The 22,775-nt window shown below is 48.0% G+C and overlaps 1 protein-coding gene across 1 annotated transcript in view; it reads right to left on the reverse strand.

Annotated features, from left to right (window-relative positions):
- Positions 1–22,775, reverse strand: part of ARNT (aryl hydrocarbon receptor nuclear translocator) — a 222,103-nt gene that overhangs the window by 95,286 nt on the left and 104,042 nt on the right. Inside the window, exons 9-13 of the mRNA XM_078670040.1 lie at positions 11,241–11,326; positions 8,732–8,808; positions 6,996–7,130; positions 2,033–2,107; positions 848–999 (exon numbers count right to left, since the gene is read on the reverse strand). Coding sequence (XP_078526166.1) covers positions 848–999; positions 2,033–2,107; positions 6,996–7,130; positions 8,732–8,808; positions 11,241–11,326 — 525 coding nt within the window. The remainder of the gene's footprint in view (positions 1–847; positions 1,000–2,032; positions 2,108–6,995; positions 7,131–8,731; positions 8,809–11,240; positions 11,327–22,775) is intronic.

Raw genomic sequence — 22,775 nt, forward strand, 5'->3', positions numbered from 1 at the left:
CATTAAGGCAAACAACGGTTTGTAAGAACATTAGGATGTTAAGAAATGTAAGAAAAAAATAACTTCTTTGTTTTCAACCCTGAAAAAGTGACCTGTATTGCAGCAAAACACTTTCTGGCTGAAAGTGTAGTAAAACTATGGTGGTTGTAAATTTGATATAATCACTGAAAAAGACTATTTAGCAGTGTTGAAATACATACATTTAAATTATGAATGTTAACACAATGATTCTGATAAAATAAATCAAAATGAAACAGAACGTCTGAGAATTATATGATTATTCGAAATATTAATGACATTACAATAGCTCCCTACGAAAAGATTTGTTCAGAGATTTAGAAATGGTTTGCATCTTGATCAAGGAGGAACAAACACTTTTGTATTCATTTTATTTCATTGCAACAGGTATGGAGTATAACAAATACATTCACAAATATACCATAAAAACAACCTCCTCTTCTCATTACATGACAGTCAGTGAGTCAGATTTTTAATCCAGACCAAAATACTTTTCAAGAAGAGAAAATGGAACTAAGGCCAAAACCTATGTTACTTTCCGTGTGTCAGGTGTGCATATAAATGAAATGGCAAACTTTCTTGTTTTCTTCCCTATTCCTCATATTAGTCTGAGTGTGGTTTTGCAGAAATATATAAAGATAACAGCACCTGAACAGGTATGACGGGAGGCTTTCCAAGGGAACTTTAAAAAAGAGTCAATATCCACACAGGTTGTTTAATTGATTATCATGACCAGGTAAGAAATGCTTACCAAAAGAATTTCAAGCTCATTACACCACAGATTTACTTTGTAAGTGTTGAAAATTTTTAGCAGGATTCTTGTACATACTTGACATTTGTGTTGGTGCAAATGATGTACTCTATCTCGTCAGAGTACGGATTTTGAAAGATGAAGGAACTGGTTCTTATCCAGAGCCACTCCCGGCTTTTCGACCTGAATCGGAACATCACTGACAGAACTTGCCCTTTTAACTTCACCACCTGGGAACAAAACACAAGAGCATAAGCACGAACGGATGGCTCAAGAAATCAGAGATGCAAAATTATTTCTAGGACATACCAAACATTTTCTTAATTTCTTTATCCAAGATCTAGCCACGTTGTGTGACCCAAGAAAGGTAAACCAGGAGGAGAAAGCAGTAAAGTTATAATAAGAGTAAAGTTTGATTAAATAATGCATATCTAAGCAACAGAGGTCCAGCCGCGGGTGGACCAATGCCACAGCGGACTATAAGTAGGTAGGCCCTACCTGAGCCACAACATCCCAGCAGTAGGCCAATCGGTGCAGTGGCTCAGAAGCAGGCCAACCCAGCAGTGAAATAGCCCCAAAAATAGATGGTGAATCCAGGGAACATCTTTTGACTTTGTAATCAAATATCTACTGTAGAAACAAAAACAAATGTCACATTCCACGTGGGCCATTTTGAACCAGTTCACCCTAGTGTTACATTCCATTGAGGAATGTCCTACAATACAAAGACCATTTGTTGAAAAATGAGAAGCACAGGGGAGAACTACTGGAGTACAAGGCCCCAGAAATGAAGGTTCCTCAATCTAACCACTGGAGCACATCTAAGTGACCTACTTTTCAGGACACCCCTCAAACTGAACTACTTAAATCGGACTACAATTGACTCTGTGGTTCACTGAATAATTTGCTGAGCACCTTGACTGCAACCCCCAGCATCCTCTTCATCCCTCATGGTAGCTTCTTCATTTGAAATTTCACACCATCCTCAAACTGTATATCTGCGTCAAATAGACAATAATAACTCTGTACCTTAAAATAATAACCTGATATAATATATCAGGTTTGTAGTATCAGCACATTAATTTCTCAAAACTATCTGCATCGCCAAACTGGCTGCAGTGTGACTTGTACTACAGAAAACAGAAATACACAGCACACATACCCAGACCTGTTAATTCGAAAGCTTGGTACTACAAAACTCTATAAAAATATATTATCATAATACATTATTATAATTACTTGAAGCTCAACAGAAAACATTACCTGCTGAAAACTGTCCCTTAACAGCTGCTGGTCTTCAGGATGTGAAAAGTCCACAATGTCTTTACCCAAAAGCTCCTAGATTAAATAAAACATACAAAAAAACTACTACTTTTCAATTTACAAAAGCGCTATCTACTCACAAAGTACATCGGCTTTTTAACAAGTACTACAGTTTACAGTTAAATATTTAAGATTGGGACCCCATGGATCACACCAATGTTCACTAACCAATCACTTTTGGGGACAACAGGCTGGATGTACGAGTTACTTACCTTCGGTAACAATGTATCTGGTAGAGACGATTCTAGCCGCAGATTCCTTCACGTAGAATTATCCCCAGGCATGAGACTGGATCCGGAAACTTTTTTGCCACAGCAGTCCTGCGCACCGGGGGTGGGGCGACATCACGTGACTCCGTCCAGACGTCGTCCGCGCATGTGACGTCAGCGAGGTCACATATGACCCGCCCCGGCACGCCTATGTCAATTTTCTTCGGAGAAATGTAACGCACCACAACGCAGAACCACCAGATAAAAAACTGTGGAAGCATTGGAACAGTGTGCGAAGAGCAGAAAAATGGGAAAGAAGCGGTGACTAACACCACACAGAATAGTGGCAACACAGCAGAACCCAAAGACAGGAAAGAAGAAAGAGCAAGCAGAGCCCTGCGTGGCCACCCTGTCAGCACATAGACAGCCTCCCACCCCGTGCCCCAGAGGCAAGGAACATGTGTAAAGCCATGGTACACGTAGTAAACCTGCCACCCCATCCAGAGAAAGGGGACCAGTCCCAAGACAGACAGGGACAACAACCCTCCAAGCCACCCCAACATAGAGGGCAACCACCCACAAGGGACAAGGCAAGACATGGCCAGATGACCCTCAATCAGGGGGTAGCACTGGAAGGAAGGAAGGGAGGGAAGGACAGGGATAGAAAGCAATCTCCCCCAAACCTGGAAACCTGCCAGAGCAGCAGGGCACCTGAACACCGGAACCCCATCCTTCAAGAACCAAGGAGCGGCCCGCCAAGAACAAGGAAGGCACTCACAGGAGACACAGTCCCCCCACCGGGAGGCGAGTACCGAAGACCAACGCAAGGATCCTCGCAGATAAGGGGAGAAAGGGCGGGCCACGAAGGAATCTGCGGCTAGAATAGTCTCGACCAGATGCATCGTTACCAAAGGTAAGTAACTCATACATCTGATAGAGACTACAAGCCGCATATTCCTTCACGTAGAATAGATACCCTAGCAATACCCCCTGGGAAGGAGGGTCTGCAAAAGGACCCCACCCGTAAATACAGAACAGAGGGCCCCCGCAGGGGACCAGATCTGTGGACTAGGAAGAACCTCGTCCCTGAAAGGCAAGGGGAACCTCCACAAGTAGAACACTACCGACCCCAAGGGGATGTAGGAGGGAAAAGAAGGCTGAAGAGGCTTGTATACTCACAGCAAGGGAGCCAAAGGCAAGGGCGGAGAGGCCAAAGCATCCCACTCCCCCACCAGGCAACACAACTTCCGCCCAAGACCAAGACAGGAAAAGCGGAAGAAGAAGTCTAGAGGGCCCAAGGAAACAAGGAAAAGAAGGTGGACCCACTCCAGATGGAGAGCAGCCTGCTAGCCAGAACAGCGCCGGCAGTCAAGCCGCCAGAAGAGAAGTACAAGTAGAACAACAGCCCGAGGCCCCAGGAAGGCAGAGTAGACGGCATGTGGCAAGGGAGAACACAGGAGAGTCCCAGACCTTAGGACCGGAGCAGGGAAAGGAGGAGACGACCGGGCACACCACTACGAGTGGCCACGCACACGACCTCAAGGAGGAAATCAACCTACACAAATGCCATGGAGAACAGGCACCTGAAGCCGACCAGAACCCTCCAGCAGAGCACAAGCCACATGACCTAGGGTACGATATGTCCCAAACATGGGAACCCTCTTTGGAAGAACTTACGCAGCAGAGGAACAAAGAAAAGAGCCACGGGGAAAAAAACACCCCGGAAAGGCTTCACAAGCAGCCCAATCAAGCAGAAGGCCTAATCTCAGGGCAAGTCTGCGCAACAATTCCAACGCATAATCAACAAAAGGGCCGTCCAGCAGCCAACAATGCCAAAGGCCCAAGAAGGACGCAATGGCCAGAAAAACACACTCCACAGCCAGAACAACGGGCCTAAGAAGGCCCAGACTCAACCAGACTCAGGAATCACTGAGGAGGGGACGGAGGAGGAGGATAAGGCAGAGGAGGATAAGGCAGAGGAGGAGGACGGAGCCCTGCCAAGAGCCTCTGGATGGCGGAGTCGACCGGGGCATGGAACAACATGCTGCCATCAAACAGAAGATCAATGAGCCGCTCCCGAATATTCTCTAGGAATACTCCATCCCGAAGCCAAGCATGGCGACGGAGAGCGATCGAGGAAGCCATGGTCCGGCCTAACACCTCTGAAATATCCAGAGCCTGAGTGGAGAATAAACGCCACCAGCTCCTGACCATCCAAAGCATGATGCTGTAAGTCCACCTGGCCACCCTCCGGGGACGCTGCAGATCCCAGAGACTCAGGCGAGTCCCACAAACAGGAGGAGGACAGACCCAGCACACACAAGGTGTTCAGGGCCCACAGGGCAGCGCTGGTCGAGGCGAACATATTGCGCCCCCAAGAGTCCAGCTAGCGGGCCTCCTGGGACAGTGGAGTCAGAAGTGGCAGCAGGGAGGGAAAAGCAGTCCGCAAAAGACCACTGGAGGCAGACGGGTGGAGGGAAAGGCACACCGGGTCGGGTGGCACCGGGAGATGGCGTGCAGAAGATGCGGAGGTACCAATCCCCTGAGGCAGGACGCCTCCAAGCCCCAGTCAAGGAAGAAAGGAGGGAACCTTCAAAGGGGAGCAAGTTTTCCCTCCCACCAGAGCCCTGGTGGAGGACCTCCAGTAGATGGTCCGCCGGAAAGTGAGCCACCGGATCACCCATACGCAGGATACCCACAGCCTTGGACACTGCATGAGCAAAGGCCGCACCCGCCTCCATATGGCCCGTCGCAGGGAAAGCAGCTCCTCCGTGGGCGACGGCGGCACACTAAGGCAGCCGTCGCCGAGGCCCAACGGGGCAGGCAAGGGCCAGATCTGGAAGTCAGAAGGAGCCGACGAATGAGGGAACTGCCGCTCTTCCGACGAACACCTCTCCCTCAGCCCTTCGACGCCGGTGATAAAGACACCACACTGCGACCAGTCTCTGGGGAGGATGACACCAAAATACAGGCTGCCTCCAGGGACGAATCCGCGGTATGACACCTGCTCGGAGCCGTACAGTCCGCCGCCTGAGGTGGAGTGCCTGCACCATCTGGTGTCGCCGGACAAGGTTTCTCCCAAGCACCCCGCACCGGGGATCGGAGACCGGACACCGGAGCTGGAGCTGGAGCTGGAGCCGGACCGGCCTCAGGACGGAGCCGGACCGGCCTCAGGACGGAGCCGGACCGGCCTCAGGACGGAGCCGGACCGGCCTCAGGACGGAGCCGGACCGGCCTCAGGACGGAGCCGGACCGGCCCCAGGACGGAGCCGGACCGGCCCCAGGACGGAGCCGGACCGGCCCCAGGACGGAGCCGGACCGGCCCCAGGACGGAGCCGGACCGGCCCCAGGACGGAGCTGGGCAAGGAGGGTTCACCTACCCCCGTGGCTCCGCACGGTCCAGCTGCTGCCGGCACCGCAGCGGCGTCACCTCGGCCTTAGACAGGACCACCCTGTCAAGGGACGGAGAGGGGCTCAGTGATGCGACCCGAGCCCCGGCGACCTCCCGCAACACCACAGGGACTCCCGCAGGAGTTTGCGGCAAGGCAGAGCCGCAGAGGGCCCTGCGCAAGGCGAGGGGTCTGCCGACGCCCCAGGAGGGGAATTAGGGGGAGACGCCAGTGAGGCCTGCAAAGCCGCCTCATATGTCTCCATTTGGACTCTCGATGCGCCAGCACCGGGAAACTGTGGATAGGACGACACACGGGCCGCATTACCCGTGGAGAGTCCATGCCCCCGTTAGGCCAGAACCCAGCCCCCGGGGACAAACCGCGACACTTACCCACCGGGGAGCGACGCTCACGGGACATCGGAGAAGGGCGAGGACGACGACCACCGCCGAATCTGAAGCCGTCCGCCGAAGCAGACCGAGGGGAGGACGTCGACCTGGAGAGACACGCCGAGAGAAGTTTCATGCGGTGCTCCCGCCGCGACTTCGGCTTCAACTGTTGACAGGCCTCGCAGTCGGTGGTGCCGTGCTCTTCCCCCAAAGACCACATACAAATGAGGTGCAGGTCCGTCATAGACATCAGACGCCCACAAAACGTACAAGTTTTGAAGCCTGAAGGCATTCCCACACTGTTTCACCAAAGAATGGAGAAAAAAGGGCCCGAAACAGGCCCGTAGCAAGGACCGGATCCGCGTTGCACGCAGAAAAGGAAAAAACTGAGGTAGGCGCGCCGGGGTGGGTCTTATGTGATCTCCCTGAAGTCACATACGCGGACGACGCCTGGGGGGAGTCGCGTGATGTCACCCCGCCCCCGGCGCGCAGGAGTGCTGTGGCAAAAATGTTTCCGGATCCGGTCTCACGTCTGGGGATAATTCTACGTGAAGGAATCTGCGGCTAGTAGTCTCTATCAGATACGGCTTGCAACAAGTGGCATTCAGTCTAAGAAAAAGGATGCCAACCACTATCAAAATAAGATGAATGAAAGTAATAATCATTTGTATAATATTTTGTACTGTGTTTTTTGCTCCAATCACAAATAATACTAGGTGCTATTATTACTCTATTTTCTTTTTTTTAATGGTATTAAATTTATCAACCTGGGAATAATGAAGAGTTGCCATTTCCAGGATTTCAAGTTGTATAGTGCAGATGGCGCTACTTTAGTAGTAAGGGCTTAGCTTATTGAGCCATGTTGTCGGACTCAAATACAAAACAGAAAAAACTGGTTGCCTTTCATCTCCCTTACCTGAGGCTGGTAGCCAACTGTAGAAACACATCGGTGGTCCACAAAAGTGAAGATGCCACTGGTACTGTGCCGAGAGATAAATTCGATAGGCTGGCAGACTGTGCTCATGTCCGTGCAGTTTGGGGAGCTTGTGACCTACAACCAGAGAATTTCCATAACTTTAGCAATTTTGACCAGGCTGTAAAAATAATACATATAACGAAAATACTAGATATAAAAGATGGCCGATTTATCACCAGCAAACGCATTGAACTCCTTCAACAAAAACAAATACTTGGGTATATCAATCAATCAATCATAACACTTGTATAGCGCGCTACTCACCCGGGAGGGTCTCAAGGCGCTTGGGGGAAGGGGTCCGCTACTGCTCGAACAGCCAGGTCTTGAGTTGTCTCCTGAAGGCGAGATGGTCTTGGGTCAGCCGAAGGTGGATGGGGAGGGAGTTCCATGTCTTGGCCGCCAGGTAGGAGAAGGATCTGCCTCCGGCGGTGGCTCTTCGGATGCGAGGTACGGCGGCGAGGCTAGTGGATCGTAGCTGGCGGGTGGGCGTGTAGAAGGTCAGGCGGTCGTTGAGGTACTTGGGGCCCAGGTCGTGGAGAGACTTGTGTGCGTGGGTGAGGAGCCTGAACGTGATCCTCTTGTTGACGGGGAGCCAGTGCAGGTCCCTCAGGTGGCCGGAGATGTGGCTGCGTCGGGGGATGTCCAGGATGAGTCGGGCGGAGGCGTTCTGGATGCATTGTGGAGTGTCCTCTGTAGCTTGGCTGTGGTTCCGGCGTAGAGGGTGTTTCCGTAGTCCAGTCGGCTGGTGACGAGTGCCTGGGTGACCTTTTTCCTGGTTTCGGTCGGGATCCATCGGAAGATCTTGCGGAGCATGCATAGGGTGTGAAAGCATGATGAGGAGACGGCGTTGACTTGTCTGGTCATCGAGAGGGAGCAGTCCAGGATGAAGCCCAGGTTGCGTGCGTGGTCTGTTGGCTTGGGAGCGGTGCCCAGGGCGGGGGGCCACCAGGAGTCGTCCCAGGCGGAGGGCGATGGTCCCAGGATGAGGACCTCCGTCTTGTCTGAGTTCAGTTTCAGGCGGCTGTTCTTCATCCACTCGGCGACGTCTTTCATCCCTTCGTGTAGGCTGGTTCTGGCGGTGTCGGGGTCTCCGGTGAGGGAGAGGATCAGCTGGGTGTCGTCGGCGTAGGAGATGTTGAGGTTGTGTTGGCGAGGTTACACACTGCATTGCTTCTCTAATGTCTATTATAGGTACTATCAATTGAAATATTAAAGCTACTTCAAACAAGAAAAAACAAATCTCAAAGAGGTTAATGTTATAACAAGAAGCAGTCTTAAACAAATCAAAGTATGGTATAATTCTGAACATTAGAGCATGCACACAGGGGGATGAACAAGTGACCACGTAATGAATATACAAATCAGCCAGTCACTATGCTCTAGATAGATTAAACAAATTAAGAACCTCTCCACAAACAGCCTAGCACACTCATTACATGACTGAAAGGCAGATTTGTCTGTTCATTACATGTCAAAGTATTCAACACACACTGCACTTTTGTGAGTCATTCTCTGATATCAGAGTTAAGTGAGAGAAGTCTCACCCATAACACACTTAAGAACCAACAAGAGAGTCACCCAGGGTCAAGAATATTTACAATAGTACAGAGTTCAGCCACTGGTAACACGGACTGAGATTCAATGGGAGCACTTGTAGAGCTTAGGGCAGTTTTTACCTGCAGTCTCCCAATGGCAACAAGGCAGAACTTGCTCCCCTGCACAGCATCTGAATCGTCATCCGGTAATGAGACTCCTGAGGATCAGAATAACATTTTTACTAAACACAAAAAGATATTTCAGAACAGATTTTACGAGCAGCGACATGGAAGCTGGTGCAGGGTAGTTCCTGTGAAATGCCGAGTTCATCAAACATTTTAACGCACACAAGTTTACAAGGCTCTGAAAAACGGCAAACTACAGCAAAGGTAAAAAGATCGCCTTCATCTTCAGAATGTCTCTAAGTGTATTTACAGACCCGACTTCTTTGTGTAACCCCTGGAAATGTTTTATTGCCCACATGTTTATACGAATAAAGGGGGGAAGCAATACAGAGCAGAGCATACAACAGGTGGTGAGAAAGTGCTCCATAAACTCGCGGCAAATCTACAGAGACAGGGCTGGCTTTGTCGTTCACCCCTGCCACTAGCTAATTAAATATAGTAAACCAGTGGAGGAGGGAGATGAGTGGGGGTAGGCAATGTCTCTGCTGCCTCATACCCTCATTGGTATGCACATTTTCGGGTGTGCAGCAGAGATGATGCCCTGCTGTCATGGCCAGCATGCATTAGGGTGGGGGGAGGGTGGTGGTACCCAAGCATGAATTTGCAGGCATAGCAGTTCAGAGTCAATTTTGCAGTAAATGCGCAATTTGCTAAATATCGAAAACCTGGGGTCTGATTACGATGAACACTGCTGCCACAGATTCATCAAAATCTATCGCTCCTCACCATTGCCCATTATTTTATCAATCATTTAAAAGTAAACAACATCTGAACAGTCTAACTATAATCAGTTTATTTTTAGATTAATTTCTTTTTGGCTAGATTCTGCAAACTCAGCAATTTAATTTGCGATTCCAAGTGTGTTGAGGAGCACTTTTAATCACTTCTATTTATACTGATTGTTAGTTCAAGACATCATCAATTTTGTCCATTTACATCAATAGATCCAATGAATTTAGGTCAATAATGAACTACAAATTAATAGGCTGATTATTGTATATGCATGTGTTTTAAGTTGTTACGATTAGCGCCTTGTCAACATAGGGACCAATATTCCTTTTGCCTTGTCACTTATGGCGGTACATCAAACAAAAAAATATTTTATTGGAGGAATGCTTGGAATTTGTCCAACCACTGGTATATTAAAATCAGTCTTGACCGTGCTCCAAAAGAGACCGTCCAACCAGAACTGCAAGGCCCGGTCCTCCCCAACCCAGTACAGGCATACCAAGCACACCGGTTTGAGTGCTGCCCAGAGTGAAGGCCAGTGGCTAGACTTATAGCAAGCATTCTCCCATCACCTGTCAGTGGTTGATGTACCACCCTAAGGGACTAGTGTATGTCCAGACAGGGGTCGCGTGGTCACTGTGTCAATGGAACCAAGATACATCTGAATGACCAGCCTCAGACAAAACCTGGTCTTGGGTTAATTGTGTTTCCAGTTTAATGAGTATCTGACATGGCAGTTGAGGCTGGAGTGTTCCTAGTGGAGGAGGGTCAAGACTGATTTGCATATGGTTTGATCCAAACTGATGTGACATGGTAGGCAAATGAGCAATGGGTTGGAGTGCCACCAGAGCAATTGCCAGTGGTTAGACTTCTTGCATGCATTCCACCCGTTACATCAGGTGTGCTTGCTCCTGCCTAAGTGGCAAGGGTATGTCCAGATGTGGGTTCCATGACCACTGTGCATCTTGAATTAGGTTACACACCACTGACAAATCCCAATCATGGTGAAACTGGTCTTGGGTTGCATGTGTTTCAGTTCAGGGAGGACCTGACCTAGCACTATGGACTGGCCAGTTCCCATGGGGAGAAGGATTAAGACTGATTAGCATATGGCTGGGTCCAAGTTGAGGAGGCCTGGTAGGGAAAAGTACAACAAGCGGGAGTTTTACCATGAGTGACTGCCAGTGGTTAGACTTATTGCAAGCATTCCTCCCATCACCTTTTGTGTGATTAATGTTTTTTATACCAAGACACAAATAATCTATGATGCTACTGGCTTTGGCACTTGGCACTGAAATCTTGGATACAAATCCTTTATATTCACCAAGCAGACCAAATCACTGGATACAATGATTTACTATGCCTAGAGATAAGAGACAAAACTCAGCATCAGCAATGCCTTATTTACCCAGGCACTAAGAAATATGACAAGCTAGATAAAAATATTAAATATACTTTGGCATCAGGGGTCTTACTTGTGGAGTGGGAAGCAGTAATGTGCGCAACTTTCTGGAGTCAATGCTTTTAGTCTGTATAAACACAAAGATTTTAAAATGTGCGGAAATGCTGAAAACCCAAGACAGAAAGCGTTTTAATGGAGGCCATGCTTTAATATACCAAGGGCCAAGAGTTCAATCTCTCGAAGGGAGAGATTCCAAAGAACAAGGCACCAGGGGTCCAACACCCTCCTAAAGATACACACGCCGAGGCATGAGGGATTATAGGAGAAACGTACCTGCTGGTGGCCAAGCTTTAATGTAACCTGTGCAATGTACAACTACAAAAGGAGAATCCCCTTCCTTAGAAAGGCCCAGTCCATTCCTACAAAACAAAAAACAAAACAATAATTATAGGATTGCACCTTTAATTGTTATGGTATAGAAATGTATTGAGCGCATACAATTACTGGAGGTGGAAAGGTGCTAGCTCAGCGTAAGAAAAAGATGAGCCCTAGTGTTTCTGCATGTCAAAAGTATACTCTTATGAGTAGATGTAGTACCTAATACTTCTACTCAGCAAACAGTCAGATTTTTAATGCCGTCCTAAACAGGAGCAGGTTTGAGATATTCCTGATGTTGGGGTGAAGTAGATTCCCTTCATTAGCCTTAGTATTAACAAACCCTCTTTCTCCCCAATTAGAATGTTTGAACCTTCGGACCTCCAGGATCCTGGCGCCTGAGGACCTCCGATTTCTCCCTAGATTATACAATTTAACCCCTTCCATGCTCATGACGAGCTCAGCTCGTCATGCAGTACACTGCTCGTGTGCTCATGACGAGCTGAGCTCGTCATGAACAATGGGAAATCATGAGTAACAGCGCTCAGGGGGAATTGCTGTAGCATTGATGAGGTTAAAAGTATTGTTTCACCGCCTTTTATACCAACTGCAAAATTATCCCCACTCGGTGCCGGCTTCCTGGTTTCGGCGAGTGAACTCGGTCCTGGGGCAATTCCTGTGGGCCGGGGGTTCGGCCAGGGTGGCGTTACGCACGTGCTTCCTTTCTACATACTGTGGGGGACTCGCCACCTCGGACCTTCTGTCCTACTACCAGGCAGCTCATCTCCTCGTCCTTAATGACTGGTGGTATGGTGATAGAGGCGACCCGGCATATGCATTAGAGCGTGCGCTTATGGGCGATAATACCCTCCATATGCTTCTCTACTCCGCCCGGCTGCGTCGGGGCTTGCCTAGTGTTACGAAGACAGTCTTCCTTGTTTGGCGTCAGGCATTGCGACGCATGGGCTGGTGGGGTAGGCTGACGGCGGAAACGCCGCTGTGGCGTAATGGCAGGTTGCCTGCCCTGGCCTCCTTGCCGGGTTTTGGTGGCTGGGATGCAATCGGGATATCGTCGCTGGGTGATGTGCTGTCTGGTGCTGCCCTTAAGTCGTTCCAGGTCCTAAGTGAGGAGTTCCACTTGCCGCGGACTCAGTTCTTCCGTTACCTACAGCTGCGGCATGCACTCACACCGTACATTGCCGACCTGGAGTCGCTCCCCGACTTTAGCCCCATTGAGGCGAAGCTGTTCATGGGGGAGCTTGGGGAAAAAAAGGTGTCCCGCATTTATCAGACTATGGTCACCCACTGCGCCTCCGACCTTCTTCCCCTGCGGACGGCATGGGAGGCTGATGTCGGGTCACTAGACGAAGATGACTGGCGAGAGGCCCTGGAATCCCCGCGTGGGACGGCGATCGCGATGAGGCTCAGGTTCATCCAATTTAAGGTCCTCCACAGGGCCTATTTTACGCGTGAACGCCTCTGGAAGGCTGGACTGATTGCATCGCCGGAATGCTTGCGATGTGGTGCGGAGGTTGGCTCGCTGCTTCATACCCTGTGGCTGTGTCCTAGGCTTGCTGGCTTTTGGAGAGGTGTGTGGAGCTGTTTGTCTGAAGTGTTAGGATGGGACTTGCCCCGAACGCATCGCTTAGGTTTGCTTCATATTCTCGAGGGGGTGGGAGGGAATCGCTATAAGCGCCACCTACTGCTGTTGGGGTTGGTACTGGCCAAGAGAGACCTAGCGCGGGCGTGGAAGGATGAACGGGCTCCCCCCCTGTGTGTTTGGAGGGCGGGTCTGGACTTTTGCATGGGCCTGGAGCGCCCTATCTTTGAAGCGCGTGGGTGCCCCCGCAAACACTTTCGGATTTGGAAAAGATGGGCTGAGTATAGAGACTTGCCGCTTGACCCCCCCGTTGACCCTGAGGAAGAACTCTGAGCTTCCCCCTTAATGTAGGCCTGTGTCTGGTGCCAGACCGACCACTCCGTACGTCTTTATAGCTGTTTCTTCTTCGCATGTGCATGGGGTTAGGGAGGGATTGTGGGGTGGGATTGGTTGAGGGCGGTTGGGTGTTGGGGATGGGAATGGGTGGGAGTGGGTTGCTTCAAAGCGATGGAAATATGTTTGGCTCAGATTCCAATCCTGTGTTATGTGATGTCTTCATCTGCGTGGTGGTTTCTCCTGACTGTGGGGTACCACATTCATTGCCTTGCCTGATTATTCAATAAAATCTGTTGTGAAAAAAAAAGTATTGTTTCACAAACTCTAGGCCCGCTGCATGAAGAGCCTTATAAGCAAGTCAGAGAGCTTTGAACTTAATTTGCTGCCGTCAGCCAGTGAAGATGTTTGATGGCATGTGGGACTGATTTGTGTTTCAAAATCCCAGTCACCATTCTGGGAGAAGAATTTTGTAAGACCTTAAGTTTATTTAGGTGTTGATGCTGCATATTAAGGTACGTAGCATTACAGCAGTCTCTCTATTTTGGTCATGACTAATGTCAGGATCATGTATTTTGGGAGTTGGCTGGGATGATAGGAAAGCTCTTTCTAAGCATCCTGAGCGTGTAAAAAACGGAGGACCTGCAGCCCAAAAGTCAGTTTACTATCCATTGCCACCCCAAATTCCATTGGTCACCTGGAAGGAGCCAAGAGGGGAGGATTGTTTCCACACAAAAATAACTTCTGTCTTCCCTGAAATAAGCTTCAAACAGTTTAGGTTCATCCATGTTCAAGGCATGTGTGCCGTAGATACACATGCTTTGCATACTCCTGCCAGCTAGTGTTGGGTTTGGATGTTTGCAAGTTGTTTTTCTTCGAAGAAGTCTTTCCAGTAACGAGGAAAGGTGACTCCATCTTACGGCGATAGTGCGCATGGGTATCAACTCCATTGTTAGATTGTTTCTATTTTCCGCCATCGTGTGTGGACGTGTATTGCTGCGCTCCGGTTCGAAACCGTTCTTCGGGTTCCCCTCGGTGCGCAATCCACTCTTCCCTCAATGGTATTGCTCTCATATAAGTTTCCCGGTTCTAGAATTGATCGGGAAACACTGTCTTCGGAAGGAAACATCAGGGGTGGCTCTCGGGCGTAGCTGCGTTGGTCCACCCTTCGCCGATGGTACAAACTCCATTCCAATTCTGTCCTTGGTGCAGCGCCAAGTACCCTCCCACTGACCCACATCAAGTTTGTAACTTGCGCCTCTCACCAGTGCACAAAGAGTAAGCCTGCAACGCCTTTAAGTCGTTTCATACGAAGAAAACTCTACATGATCGTCAGGCTTAACGACGAGAAAAGCAGTGTCAAAGCATTCAACACACTCCAGTGAAGAATCAGAGCATGAAGAGTTCGAAGGATTGGCAGCAGACAAAGCGGCCTTCTTCATACCAGAGTCAGATTCTAAACTGGAGATCAATTTTGAGTCAGAAGACGTGCCTCCGGGACAGAGTGCTGGGAGTACCAAAGACCCCTTGCCCCCTAAAACCTTTTCCAAAAACATAAGGCTACGGCACCATCTCTGCCTTCTGGGCAGGGTCGGCACAGAGACAATGTTTCCGACACCCAGCCTTCTGGCTCAGCTCCGAAATAAATAGTCAAATCTTCCAGCTCGGGATCGAGCCGGCTTGAATCAAGTTCGGAGCCGAAACCCTCCGGTTCCAAGTAAAAATGTGGTTCAGAGCCGATACACTCCCCCACTCCGAAACAAAAACATGCTTCGGAGCTGAAACCTTCCGCTCCCAAAAGCAAATCTATTTCAGCGCCGAAATCAAAGGACAGCTTCTTGAACCAATTTTAGACATTCAAGGCTAAATTGGACCCTAAACAGAAAAAGATTTATATCCATCCTGATACAGGACATATTTCTGCCAAAACACCAGTCACACGTAAGACTTCCTTCAGAGGACCATGCAGATAAAATCCCTCTGATAAAGAAAAAGGACATGCCTACCAGCCCTGCTTATCCTGCCCCGCAATCCCTTCCACCTTCACCATCTTCTCCACATTTACCAATTCAAAATCCCTTACACATAACACCTCCGGGATCTCCACATACACAGCCTAAAGGGGATGATGATTTTGATGAAGAAGACACTCATTTACCTGTAGACCCATGGAATGAATACACCATTGACCCTCCAGGGGATACTGACCCAGACCCAGACCTTTACCCTGCAAAGGGTGGTCTTACATAAAGAGTCCTTAGAAGAAGACTTTTTATTTGAGACACTTGGGTCCACACACAAGTCAAGTCAAACACTCCCTATGCTAAAGGGCATGAAGAGGCATGCAGATGACATCTTCAAAGACCCTGAGCGAGAATGTATTTTAACTCCCATAGTCAATAAAAAGTATTAAAAAAAGTATAAACCATCTGATCCTGTGTTTATCAAAGGGCAATTACCTCTCAACTCCCTAGTGGTGTCCAATGTTCGCAAAAGAGATAATTCACACCTCCCCAGAAAAAAGAATGTAAACTTACAGATGCCTTGGGGAAGCGAGTGGCAGCTCAAGCCGCTAACCACTGGCACATCGCAAACACACAGGGCTTACTAGCTAGGTACAACAGGGCACACTGGGATGAGATGGAGCAATTGCTCCAATATCTCCCAGACTAACACAAAAGAAAAGCACAAGAGTTAGTTCAAGAGGGCAAACTTATTTTGAACTCTTTTATCAGATGTGCTCTAGATGCTGCTGACACTGCAGCTAGGGAGATAAATACCAGCATTCTCCTCAGAAGGCATGCATGGCTTAGGATTTCGGGGTTTAAACTGGAGGTTAAGCAGTCAATTTTCAACACCCTGTTTGATAAGCAACACTTGTTTAGTCCTGAAGTCGAATAGGCTTTGGAAAAAATGAAAAAGGACACTAACGTGGCAAAGTCCATGGGAGCACTCCAAGCCCCATCAAACAGAGGTTCCTTTTGCCGCTCCTTTTACAGAGGTACCCTCCTAAGTAAAAGACCATATCATCAGACCCGAATGCTTCCTCTTATAAAGGTAACAACCAATGCTCTCCCTCTAAGGTTTTTGTAGAGGAGGGAATAGATGGAACAATTCCAAACGTATAGGGTAGAGGTGCATCAGCACGTAACTCCCCTTCTCTGAACAGTGACTTGCCCACATCTCCCCCTGATTATTTAACAATTGTCGGGGGAAGACTTCAACATTTTCTCCCCATTTAGCAATCCATAACATCTGACAAATAGGTGATAGATCTGATCCGACATTGTTATTGCCTCGAACTTACCACACTCCTCCAAACATTCCACCTCACACTCGCAAACTGTTGTTAGACCACTTGCAGTTACTAGAACAAGAGGTGCAATTTCTCTTTGAACAGGAAGCCATATAATCGGTTCCATTACAGTACCAAGGTTCAGGGGTTTACTCTCTCTACTTTCTAATCCCCAAAAAGGACGACTCCTTGAGACCAATTTTGGATCTCAGACAGTTAAACCAGTACATACGGTCAAAACATTTTCATATGGTAACTCTTCAACAGGTGCTCCACTTCTGCAGCAAGGAGATTTTATGTCCACACACGACTTAAAAGACGCATAACTTCCAAATTCCAATCCATTCAGGTCATCGGGAATATCTCAGATTTCTGATAGCAGGCAAACACTATCAGTTCAAAGTACTCCCTTTTTGTGAAACTACTGCTCCCAGAGTCTTTACCAAATGTCTAGCAGTAGTGGCAGCTCATCTCAGAAGACAACAAATTCACGTCTTCTCGTACTTAGACGACTAGCACATCAAAGCCAGCACACACCAAAAGTGTTTACAACACACTCAAACCAAGCTAAACCTGCTGCACCAATTGGGTTTCACCGTCAACACGCAAAAGTCTCATCTACAGCTTTACAAATACAATCTTATCTGGGAGCGACTCATCACTCACACGGCTCTAGCCTCTCCCAGAACAGCCAGAATTAGCAAAATTCAAACTCTGTTATTACAGTTTCAAGGCAATCAAACCTTGCTAGCCAAAACCTTTATGCAACTGCTAGGAATGATGGTCTCATGCATTGCAATAGTGCCTCATACAAGACCACACATGCATCCTCTACAAGAATGCTTAGGACATCAGTGGAATCAGTCACAGAGTCAATTAACAGATCTAGTGTAGACAGCCACACCCATCGCTCTCTGCAGTGGTGGAACCCACAGCACTTATCAAAAGAGCGACCTTTCATCGACCTTGTTCCACAGATAGTGCTAACAGAAGATGCATCAGTGACAGGTTGTGGTGCCCATCTCCACAAATACACAATTCAAGGACTCTGGCACAACAAGCACAAACGTCTCCAAATCAAATAAAACATCAACTATCAGCCATGTACTACATACAAAAACAGGGGAGAACACTCTCTCCAGCTGTCACGCCTCTCTCAAACCATCTGGAGCTGACCAATTCATCACAATCTTCTAGCAGAACACCTTCCAGGAGTCAAAAATCAAATTGCCGATCAGCAGAAGACAGCGAATACACAAGTGGGAACTTCCTCCCCAAGTTCTCCTTCCATACTTTAAAAAATGGGGATTCCCACAAATAGATCTGTTCGCCACAGTGGACAACGCAAAATGCATAAACTTCGCCTCCAGGTTCCCAACCCTCGCTCTAAAGACAATGCCCTATCGATTAATTGGTCAAAGATATGTGCCTACGCTTTTCCGCCTCTCCCAGTCCTTCAGTTTCTGGTTCGGAAGCTCAGGCAAACAAACATCGCTCACACTGATTTTGATAGCTCCTACATGGGCCCACCAACCTTGGTACACCACACTTCTGGAGAAGTGTGGCTCAATGGTTAGAGTGGCAGACCCTGATGCAGAAGTCTGGTCCGGGACCAGGGTTCAATACCCGCCTCGGCGGGTCCTGGCCTCAATTTTCTCGGACCTGATAATTCTCACCTCGGTGCCTATTCTAATCATTGGTCCCACTCTCCCAACTCTGGGCAATAGCTTGCTTAATCTCCACAACGGCCCCAACAGCGCTGGGATGCCTGGCTTCACCCTGGGGATGCCCAGGAGTGGACATTTCACAGGGATAAAGCCAGGAAGGGTTCCTAAGCGGTATACGGACAGCGCCGGGACACCTCGGGTGAAGTAGCTGTGCGCTTTACAAATGCCCTCATTTCATTTCATTTCATTTCTGGAACTCTCAGTAGTTCTACATCAATTGCTACACCTCAATTCCAGCTTTCTCACTCAGAACCATGGAGAAATCAGTCACCCAAACCCCAAGGAGCTCAACTGAGCGATTTGGCTCCTGAAGTCATAGAATTGGGATACTTACATTTGCCACCAAACTGTATACCTATTCTAAAAGAAGCAAGACAGCCCTCTACCAGAGATTGGTAAGCAGCAAAATGGAAACAATTTGATTACCTGTAATATTAAGATGAATCCTCTGGATGCTTCTGTTCAAACATGGTTTGTTACCTTTGGCACCTACAGCAATCTAATTGGGCTTACACCTCTATTCAATTGCACCTTGCAGCAGTAGCTGCATATCTGCTAAAACAAACAGCATTTATCTTTCTTCAAAGTCCCTGTGATTAAAGCCTTTATGGAAGGCTTAAAAAGAGTAATAACATCCAGAATACCCCCGGCACCAGTATGGAATCTCAACATTATAGGTACAAGATTCATGGGTCGCTGTGTGCGCTATCTAGTGGAGGAACATGGCGGCGGGCTGAGAGCCGGTCGCGGCAGCTCCAGGAGACTCCCGATGGCTGACATCACTAAAACGCCGCAGCGAGAGGATGAGCGTCCCCACTTACCAAGGTAGGCTATAGATGCTTGGCGTCTTGGCAGCACCCTCGAATAGACTAAGACTGCTCCCTTTTCTTTTTTGCGAGATCACCGGCAAGATCACTGGCGTCTTGAACGGCGGCGGCGGCAGGCGGCGCTAGGACCTGCATGTGGCGAGACCTGCATGACGCATGAGGAAGTATTTGCACAACGGAGCCCGGGAGAACGCCGGCGGAGCTTATGGATCAAGTCCCGTGTCGTGCTCACACAGCTTCGCTTCAGAGGGCCAGTTTGTGAGGGAATATTACACACCTCGCCTGAAGAGCAGGATGAGCCAACCCCCGTGGTAAGGTGTGGGGCAGAGGGGCGGTTAACATTAAAACAGCCCCTGGAGTTTATTTTGAAGCAGGGTTTTATGGAGCCAGTATCGATAGAGGCCCCGGTTAAGATCATCTGTGAGGCGGGGGTCTCAGAAACTGTGGAGAATACCTTAAAGCCTGTCACAGCACAAAGGCAAAAGCAGAGGCAAACCGAGCTTTCTAAACCAGCTGTGGTAACTGCTCCAGGTGGCTCAAGCTCGAAAACAAGATCGCTCAAAGCTAGAACTACACCCCCACCAAGGAAAAACAGATATCAGTTGAGATCTCGGCAGGAATTGAAGGCGGGAGGGGTTCTAGATTTTGAAGAGAGAGAGCGGCCCATGCCATTAACCCCCTGCAAAGGGAAAAATAAAAGGGCGACCTCTGTAAAAAAGCTTAAAGGGTCTAATACAGCCAAGCAGGTTGTGAAGAATACTCCCTCCCTCAAAACTTTTTTCTAAATCATGGAGCAGTCAACAAGTCCAGCTACACAGACAGAGGGTAGCGATATTATGCTTCCCCTAAAAAAATTGCTTTGGCCCCCTCAAGAGCCTACTTAATTCGGAGGATGCTGGCCAGTCAGATCAGCCAAATGTACGGATAAGAGGCGAAGAGGATGGGGCTACAGGGGCCCTGAATCATAGACATGATTTGGAGCCTCAGCAGGTCCAATTAAAGCATCCACAACAAACAAGCTCCAATATACCTTCTCCACCCTCTCCCCTCTCCTCCACTTCTCTTCCTCCTTTCTCTCCTCACAGTATTCAGGCCAATGATAAAGTGTCAGGTCCACAAGATACTAGACCTAAGACACCCTTAGTAACAGCTGAGCTTCCATCAAATAGCCTGATAGTCACTCAAGAAGGAAACGCAATTCAGGGTTACTACAAAGACAAGAATCCAGAGCTTGCTATTCCGAGATCAAGACGGAGATCGGAAGAACTGAGTGAGCCGGAATGTGACAGGTTGGGACATCTTTTTCAGTCTTTAAGGGGCGACTTGATGTCTAAATTTGAGATATCAGAAGGCAATCAAAAGGCGATACACGACATTTTTGACTTACTGGAGTCCAAGTTAGATGATGTTATCTGTCGTACTGGGAAGCTGGAAAAGGAAGTTGTAGCCTTAAGTAAATCTATACGAGGAAACTCAAAGGACATTGATATTTTCAGAGCACAAAATAAATCACTGGCTATTGATGTGGAGAGATTGGAAACTCAGGCCGGAAGAAACAATTTGAGAATCTGAAAGATACCAGAGGGCGAGGAATTGGAGGACATCAAGGGTTTTGTTTGCCGGCTCCTTAGGGAAGGGGTCTTAAAGGACCGCCCCGATATAGACCTGGAGGCGGAAATACAAAGAGTACACAGAGACCCTTTCAAGAGGCACGCAGGCAGGAAAGCGCCTAGGAAGATACTGGTAAACTTCCAGACCTACAGTGTCAAGGAGCTGATTTTGGGAAGGTGTCTATCAAAGTCCGATCTTCACTATCGGGCAAACCCCTACCTTATCAGATCAGATTTAGGAGCCAGAACAGCACAGCGACAATGGGAGCTAGGCACTAGAATGCCAGAGTTGAGATCGCTAGGAGCCCATGTGCAGATGAGGTTCCCCGCTCTATTGAGAATTATGTGGAAAAACAAGACATACAGTTTTTCACAGCCCGAAGAGGTAGATAGTCTTTTAGCCCGGATGAGAGAAAACCAAGAAAATTAAGTGAAGAAAGAGAAGGCAGAGCTGTCTATATTTGAGCCGGGTGTTGTAAAAAAAAAAAAAAAAAAAAAAAATAACACAGAAGTTGATTCAAAGCATAGTGCATTATATTGTATTGTTTATAGGAATAAAGGGTGCAATCAAAGGGGGGAAAAAAAAGGTGAGATAGTAAGTCACGGCAAATTATTCGCTGTTAAAGATTAGTTAAAGTTTGAACTCAGCCAGAGGCATTTCTCCTGGAGTCCCAAAGGCGGTGTCATCGTCTGGTATGTTGGGGGGTTCCTCTGGGGGGAGGGGGGGTTCAGAGCACTGGGTGGAGGGTCTAAGGGGGGGGGGGGAGATAAAAAATCCTCATATATGGCAAAAGTTATTTATATTTATTTATTTTATTTCAAGGGTTTTATATAGCGCTGCTGGACCCTGGAGTATCAGAGCGCTTTACAACAGAGTTAGACACAATAGGATAGAATAGCAATATATGCGGAATTAGCAACGGGATACAGTTTGCAAAAAGTATATGATAAGGTGGGGGAGTAAGCGACAGGTACAAATTAAAAATAGGCGAAACAGTTAACAGGGGAGAAGATGTTGAATTCAGACAAGGTGGGGGGAGGGTATAAGAGTAGAGAGAGTGGACATGTTAGGTACCCCAATATAAGTTGTGGAGAAGTAGTTTGAGTTCTTTTTTGAAAAGAGAGTAAGAGGGGTTGCAGCGAAGGTTTTTGGGGAGTGAGTTCCAAATGGTAGGAGCATTACCAGAGAATGCACGGGATTGAGTTTTTTGACAATTAAGTCTAGGTGGGATCAGGAGAAGGGAGTCGGTGCTTCTCAGGGACCTGGTGCAGCCTGCTTTTTTTTTTAGTTTAGTTGCAAGGTAGGCGGGGTGTTTTGATGAAGAGCTTTGTGGGTGATACAGGCAATCTTGTAAGAGGATCTTCCTTCAATTGGGAGCCAATTAAGATTTTTGAGGACGGGCGATATGTGGTCAAATCTTTTACAGTCAGAGATGAGTCGGGCAGCTAGATTGAGAACAGATTTAATCGGTGCAAGATGGGTTTTAGGGGTGCCGGCAAGGGTGCCATTAGCATAGTCAATCCTGGAGAGGACTAGCGATTGGACAACGATTTTGAAATCATCAGCTGGAATGAAAGGTTTGAGTTTCTTGAGGTGGAGAAGGGTGAAAAGAGCACTTTTGGCGGCATTATTGATGTGGGGGATGAGGTTGAGATTCTGGTCGATGCTGATGCCAAGTGATTTAACAGAGTTAGAGGTGGAGAGGGAGCAATTGAGAGCTTTGATATCATTGATCCAGATTTGGATGGGAAGGGTATTGTTTTTGGGGGTGAAAAGAATGAATTCTGTTTTTTTGGGGTTTAGTTTGAGATGGTTTAGATGGAACCAGGCTTGTACTTTAGTTAGGGTGTCGTTGAGGTGAAGGATGTCGTTGTGGGATTTGATCTTGTAGTATAACTGTGTATCGTCGGCGTAGAGGTGGTAACTAATTTTAGCTTCTTTGAGAATGAGGGTGAGTGGTTCCATGAAAAGGTTGAAAAGGGTTGGGGAGAGGATGGATCCTTGAGGGACCCCGAGTGAGACAGGTTGAGGATTAGAGAGGAAGTGGCTAAGTTTGATTTGCTGTGATCTGTTTCGAAGGAATGAGCAGAACCATTTGTG

This window comes from Lissotriton helveticus, chromosome 12 (assembly GCF_964261635.1).
Source record: "Lissotriton helveticus chromosome 12, aLisHel1.1, whole genome shotgun sequence".
NCBI lineage: Eukaryota > Metazoa > Chordata > Amphibia > Caudata > Salamandridae > Lissotriton > Lissotriton helveticus.